The following is a 6,823-nucleotide window of genomic DNA, read 5'->3' on the forward strand; positions in this document are numbered from 1 at the left end:
ACCCCAAGCACCTAATCAGAAAAACTCCTTTTCTCCCATATGAAATAAATTCTCATTTTGAAATGGAAGATAATTATGTTAAAACAATCAGTGATAAGTGATCAGTGTATCTGAATCCAAATGCTGTTTTTTTTTCAGGGCTCGTGATTTTAAGTTTAGCCCCTATAAAGCACAGTAGTCCCAAAATTCTTGCATAGAGAAGAAAACCCATTCATTCTCAGGATAACCACGGCTATTCTGGGGGGAGCTGTGCTTCCTAATTTGGAAGAAAACTCCATCAGGCATTTGAAATAGAAATGTGGCTTAATTATGTGATACCTCAGAGGTTCTGGCCCTTGATGAGGGTCCCAGCAGGAGCCACAGCTCAGGGCTGGCTCTGCTGAGGCAGCAGCAAATTCCAGCTGCTTCTGGGAGTGCCTCACTGAGTGGAAGGAGAGGTTGTGAGGAGCAGAAGGAAAAGGAAAACAGAGCTTCCAATCACATTTTTATAGAATCATTAAGGTTGGAAAAAACCTCCAAGGTCATCAAGTCCAACCTTTGACCAACTCCCACCTTGTCAACCAGCCCAGAGCACTGAGTGCCATGTCCAGTCCCTTGAACACTTCCAGAGATGGGGACTCCACTGCACTCCTGGCAGCTCCTTCCAGTGCCTGACCACCCTGTCATTGATGAAATTCTTCCTGGGCCATTCTTTCTGCCTGGGCCTTCAGCTCAGGCTATGTGTTCAGGATGGACAAAACTTTAAAACTGCACTGATTCTACTTTTATGTATAGGCAAAAATCAGAGTGATCTGTGTGTTGCTTTTAGGAAGTCAGAGAATGTCCAGGGAAAAAAAATTAAGATAAAACCCCCGACTTTCCCAGGCCTTTTTTGGCTTTGCACAAAAAAGCCAGAAGTGCATTTCATATATGTTGAACCCAGCCATTATTATACGACCAAAACACCTAAAAACCCCAGCTGTAAGTGCACCAGATGAGCAGCAATGCCTCACTCCCTGCTGAGGGAGCTGGGGCAGCCCAAGCTCATGGCCACCATTGTCCCCTCACAGAGAACAGCAGCAGTGACCAGCGACAGGCCTGCAAGAAACACGAGCTCTACGTCAGCTTCAGGGACCTGGGGTGGCAGGTAAGGACTGGGCTGGGGCTGGGGTGCCCTGGCACAGAGTTTATCAACTGCAGAAGTGAAATCCAGCCACCAACTGGATTTTTTATTTTAAATCCTGAAGGGGAAAATTATTGTTTACAGCCTTTAGTGTGCTTAAGTGCTTCTGCTAAGTTGGGTATACAAATATTTAGTGGGAGGCTGGCTGGAAGCTCAGCACGGTCAGGTCCTTTTGAGGGGCTGTGGGCCTGCAGGTCCTCTGGCAGTGCTGAAGGCATGGCTCTCCATTTTCATCTACATGTTTTTTTAGACCTGGTTAAAGCTATTTTCCTTTCTGAAAGCTTGTGTCTGCATTGTGCTGCTGGGTGAAGTGATCCTCGTGGACAGGCAGGACACTGCTGAGTGGATGAACAACTGAACCCAGATGTGCAGCTGCTCTGTGGGCACATTTGCAATGTGGGGTGTGTCCCTGCAGGAAGAGCAGGCACTTCAGAGGCCTCTGAGAGAGATTCAGAAAGGCCAGGGGGGCAGATTGATTTTATTTTGCAGCCCACTGTAACTGTGTGTATGAATTTTTAGATTTATGTGCTGGTTGGCTTTTTGTTTCACTGCATTTCTGTCCTTCTCCACAATCCAATGGCTTCAATTGACTCAAGGACTGGATCATTGCTCCGGAGGGCTACGCTGCCTATTACTGTGAAGGAGAATGTGCTTTCCCCCTGAATTCCTACATGAATGCTACAAACCATGCCATTGTACAGACACTGGTAGGTGCACCCTGTCTCCTAGCAGAGGGTTACATCTGACAGCTGCTACTCAGAAATAAATTTATACACAGCAGGGTCTCTGAGCTGACAGGGGCAGGAGGATCTGCCTTAGCTCTCAAGGTGCCTGCAGCACCTGGTCCCACATGTCTGAATTAGAACCTGGCCAGAATGACCCTGTCTCTGCTGCAGGCAGTGGCAGTCTCTCTCTGGTTTGAAAGGGCTCTGTGACAGACACTAATGGGGGTTTAGTCCCACTGCATGGGAAGGAAGGAGCAAGACACCAGACCCACTGTCAGCACCTCTTGGGGAAACTCTGTAAGGATCTGCAACATGCTGCCACCAAAAGTGGATTTGGGGTCAGGCTGAGAATCAGTGAATCCCAAAAGTTACGCAGCTCAGCTACTGAGTGAGGGTATGGGACAGGCAGGAGGTTGCCCAGGAAAGAAGGACATGGGGGGAGGAGAGGAGAGAAGTGAATCTTAACATTGCTCTATTTTGGTTCCCCAGGTTCACTTTATAAACCCAGAGACTGTGCCGAAGCCCTGCTGTGCTCCTACACAACTCAACGCCATCTCAGTGCTCTATTTTGATGACAGCTCCAATGTTATCTTAAAGAAATACAGGAACATGGTGGTACGAGCATGTGGCTGCCACTAGGTTTGTAGGACAGAGGAAGAAAAAAGAAAAAGAAGTTATTTGTAAAGAGTGGGTTTGTGTGGCTGTGTGGGGTTGGGGGAAAAGGTTGGCGCTCCAGCCATGGGTTTAAAAAAGTCCCAAACCATTTTAGGACCAGGCCTCTGAAAGTTCAGACAATGGAACAGTTTTTGGATCTGAAGAGGCATTTGAACACATTTTGTTTTAGTTTATTACAGACAATGAGCTTGTAAACTGAAACAAGCCAGACAAACCATTTAAAACCAAATCTGCTTACAAAATTGGCTCCTACAGTACATACTTTTGCAAATGAGTCTTTCTGGAGATTGCAAACTCACCAGTGTTGATTGTGAGTAAAACAGTAATAATCTATCCAAGGTGAGACTGTGCTGTGACTAATAAGTGTGTGTAGTTCCTGTAACACGGTTTGCAATAAAATAAGTGAACAAAATATACCTGGAGTGAACAGGTATTTTGTTAGAGAATTATTGCTTCCATCCCTCTGCTTCGATTTCATAGGCAAAACCAAGGGTGAATTACATGGAACTTCCAGTTTTAAACTACAGTAGCAAAAGTTGGATGTGGATTGACACAAACTCACAGGACAGATTAGGCTAAGAAAAAACCAATCAATTGGCAAGCAAAACAGCTGAAGAAAAGTGCTGCAAAGAGTGAGAATTTTGGGGTGTACTTTTTTCTATCAACAAAGAAGGAAATTTCCTCTAGCAACCTGAAGGTATTTCAATTTGCTATGAACTTGAAACAGGAAAGCAGCAAAATGCTGAGAAGCAGGGATTAAAGCTGACGTGTAGCTGGGGTGCCCTGAGCAGCTACTGTAAGAGCTGTAACTAAAGATCCTGCTGCTGTGTGGAAAATGTCCATTGACTTCGCTGAGGGAACAAGTTCCAGCCCTTTTCCAAGAACATGGAGACTCAAGTCAGAAGGTGCTGTGAGTTGGGATGCACACCCAGCCCCACACAGACTGGGAACAAACCAGGAAACCTTCCTGGGGCCAGTGCCTCTGATAAACCCCCTGCTCTCTTGGCTTCACCTCAAAAAACCCCACAACAATCCCCTTCAAGGGCCACCAAGAAGCTGGAACCAGAAGCAAGAAAATGTCCCCTCAAGGCTTTTCTTTTTCCTTCTTTTAAAGTCACAGGTTACACAAACATCACATTTCAGTAATTAAGGCTCAATTAAAGTTGCTGCAAAGAAGAATACAGAGTTTCAGTAACCAATCACAAACCAATTCCCCACTTTGGCATGCACCAAAGTAGGATTGGTATAAATTTCACCAGGGAGATAAAAAGAAAATAATGCCCAATAAAACACCATGCCCAGCACACCCAGCTCTAAATCTCCAAACTTCAGAGAGCCCAGCCTCCAACAGATGAGTCCAGGACATCACAAATCCCTGGAGATGGGTCTCTGCTCAGTGAGCAGATGGGGCCATGCAGCCACAGTAGAGACTTGGCTCCATGTCTTGCCTTAGAGGAGAGTTAGAGAAAGAAGATAAATGAAATTCTGGACTTCACTCACTGCTCTTCTCCCTTTAAGTCACAGATCAAATCCAGACCAGATGCCTCACTTTAAAAAGAATAAGCAAAGGAAGAAAAAACCCCTACTGTCTATGAAATAAATTGGAAACTTGTTTCTGATGGCCGAATTCTCATCTCATTTCAGTCAATTGGTGTTTTCCCAGCAGTTCTCTCAGTAGCAGGATTAGGCTGATGGGAAAGGGGAAAAACCTACAGCATTGGCAGGTTTTGGATGGGGGCCTTGGTGAGCAGCTGCCACCTTGCCAGATGTGCCTGGCATCCCCCTAGGCCTCTGCAACATCTGCAGGAGCAGCCTGGCTGCAGCAAACCTCCCCATGGGCAGACATTGGGCAAACACAGCCAGCCACAGGGCTGGACAACAGCTGAAGCCAAAAATCCACCTCTCATGGAGCCTGCAGACAGCACCATCCACCATGAGCAGCCAAACCTGCCCTCAGTGCATCCCTGGTCAGGGTGAGGAACTGAAATCACACCGAGAGGAAGCATCTTTTGACATTGCATACATACACACACCAGTGCTTCTGTAAACCTCCTAAAGGAAGTGAAGGTGCTGCCTAGAAGGTTAAAAGCTAATCATGCCTGAGCTTCCACTATTTAGTAGTCAAGGATTAGTTTTCTCTTGTGGGTGTTTCAGTGTTGGTGGTCACTGCGTTGGTGTATTGCGTTTTTAACTTGGACCACGGTGTCTTGCTGTATGGGACTCATATATTAAATATTATGTGGGGATTGTTTCTGTTTTGGTTTTTTGTTGTTGTTTTTAAGCATAATAACAGGATTTCTGTTGCTAGGCTCAACATCAGCTTCACTGTTTGTACATTTTTGTGTAAATAGTTGTCACAAGCGGAAGAAGAATTATTTATTTCCATCTCTGAATTCCTTTTCAATCACATGCAGGAAAAATTATTCTGGGTTCCTAAACACATTTGTTTCCTTATTTAAGAAGATATTTATTAACAGTTGGAATATGCATACACATTTCTGGTTCTTTTCATAGAGCAGTTGTCAGAAGCCTTTTTGTACAAACTAGTAAAATAAATCATTGCAACTTTACAAAAGATATCCCGACGACATTGTGTATCTGTGTGGTTATTCTCCTTTTATTCAAAGAACCTTTCTGGCTGGGCAGTGTTTCATCTTGGGCCTCTGTTTTCATGCAGCTCAGTCTCTATGTATAGGCAAAACTGTCACATGCCATTATTTGGGGCAGCTCCTTTGGTCCAAATACAACAGGGAGGGAAGAATAGCAAAAATATGGATGTGTTTTGCAGTCTGTGCTGCAAAGATCCATGATTGAATTATAGTGCAGCTGTCAGCAGCTGTTTCAAAGAAGCAGGGGGTAAATTAGTTCTGTTTACTGCTAACATAGTTCAGAGATTTAGTCATCCCAATAAAATTATAGAGGCACAAGAAAGGAAGAAAGAAACTCCAAAGAAACATCAGCCAAGAAGCTGACATTTTCTAATTTAGATTGTTTTAGCATATTTGAGAGATGCTGCTGGCATGAGGTTTCCTACTGTGGATACCACACTGCATTGCTATGGAGGCAGCTGAAAAAAAAAAATTGTCTAAATCCCTCTATTAACTGAGCATTATATCTTCAGGGCACAACAGCAATTTTGGGGTTCTTGTTTTCTTTGAACTGTGAGCAGAGTTGTGCCAGCTTACATAGATATATTTGCTGGGCCAGAGGATTAAATCATCAGCATTTGGGAGTTAATCTGCCATCTTCCACAAGCAAGTACAAATTCATAAGTAAATTTGCTTTGTGTACTGCTCTGAAAGTCCAGTAAAGCATCAGTGGAAAGACCTTTACTGATGCAAAATGGGACCTACTCAGCTTTTGTAGGCCTGGACTAAATTTAGAAGGAGGGTTCCTCTGGTATTTCTCATTATGGTCCCAATTCTCTTCATTTAGGTGTAAGGCAGGGGTGCTGCCAGCAAGGAGAGCAAGAATAAAATAAATATTTTTCCTTTGCAGGGCCAGTCCTGCAGCCAACAGCAACTTTACCACTGAGTTCAACATGTCCAGCCATGAAATATCTGCTGGTTTCCAGCTCTGCCACAAACACACACAACTTGCTGGATGTGCTTTGGAGCAGCTTTCCCAGCCTAGGAGCCAAAACTCCATTCCCAAGCTGGTTGCAGCCTCCCCTTGGTCTGCAGCACTCCTGTGGCTTTGTCTCCTCATCTACTGTTCTGGAAGAGGAATTCTTGACATGAATGCATCCACTGCCATAAACTGGCAGGGCCATAAAACCCTGGTGGAGGAGCTTCCAAACAGCTAGATTTATCTGAGTAATGACATTTTAAAGCACATTTAAAACATTTTATAGAACAGTTATTCTAGTTTCCTTTGAGGCCAAACTTTGAGGATGTTATGTTTGCTTAATTGAGCTGTTTCAGATCTGTTCCAGTACTGACAAAAAAATCCTTTTGTCCCTATGCAGAAAACTGCCTCTGCTGCTGCCAGTGTTCGTGTAATAAAGAATAATGATTTAAATAAGCCTTAGTGCAACTTCAAGATTCCTGATTGTTATGGAAGTGTCAGCTGTAAAGGCTGAAACCAGAGAGGGCCAGCAGAGCTTGCACAAGCCCAGCTCAGCTCAGGGGCTGCAGGATTCCCTCTGCTGCTGGATTCAGTCCTTCAGCAATGGGAACAGATACTTGTGGATAAAAATCCCCACAGATTCATCTTTTGAGTTCAGAATTCACGTCCTCTGCATGCTTCCATCCAAATGCCC

General features: G+C 44.5%; 1 protein-coding gene across 1 annotated transcript in view; it reads left to right on the forward strand.

Annotated features, from left to right (window-relative positions):
• BMP7 (bone morphogenetic protein 7) overlaps positions 1-5,147 on the forward strand; it is a 40,888-nt gene extending 35,741 nt beyond the window's left edge. The window contains exons 5-7 of the mRNA XM_036395979.1: positions 1,050-1,126; positions 1,759-1,869; positions 2,377-5,147. Coding sequence (XP_036251872.1) covers positions 1,050-1,126; positions 1,759-1,869; positions 2,377-2,526 — 338 coding nt within the window. The 3' untranslated portion in view covers positions 2,527-5,147. The remainder of the gene's footprint in view (positions 1-1,049; positions 1,127-1,758; positions 1,870-2,376) is intronic.
• Positions 5,148-6,823: the final 1,676 nt, after the last annotated feature.

This window comes from Molothrus ater, chromosome 17, assembly GCF_012460135.2.
Source record: "Molothrus ater isolate BHLD 08-10-18 breed brown headed cowbird chromosome 17, BPBGC_Mater_1.1, whole genome shotgun sequence".
Taxonomy (NCBI): domain Eukaryota; kingdom Metazoa; phylum Chordata; class Aves; order Passeriformes; family Icteridae; genus Molothrus; species Molothrus ater.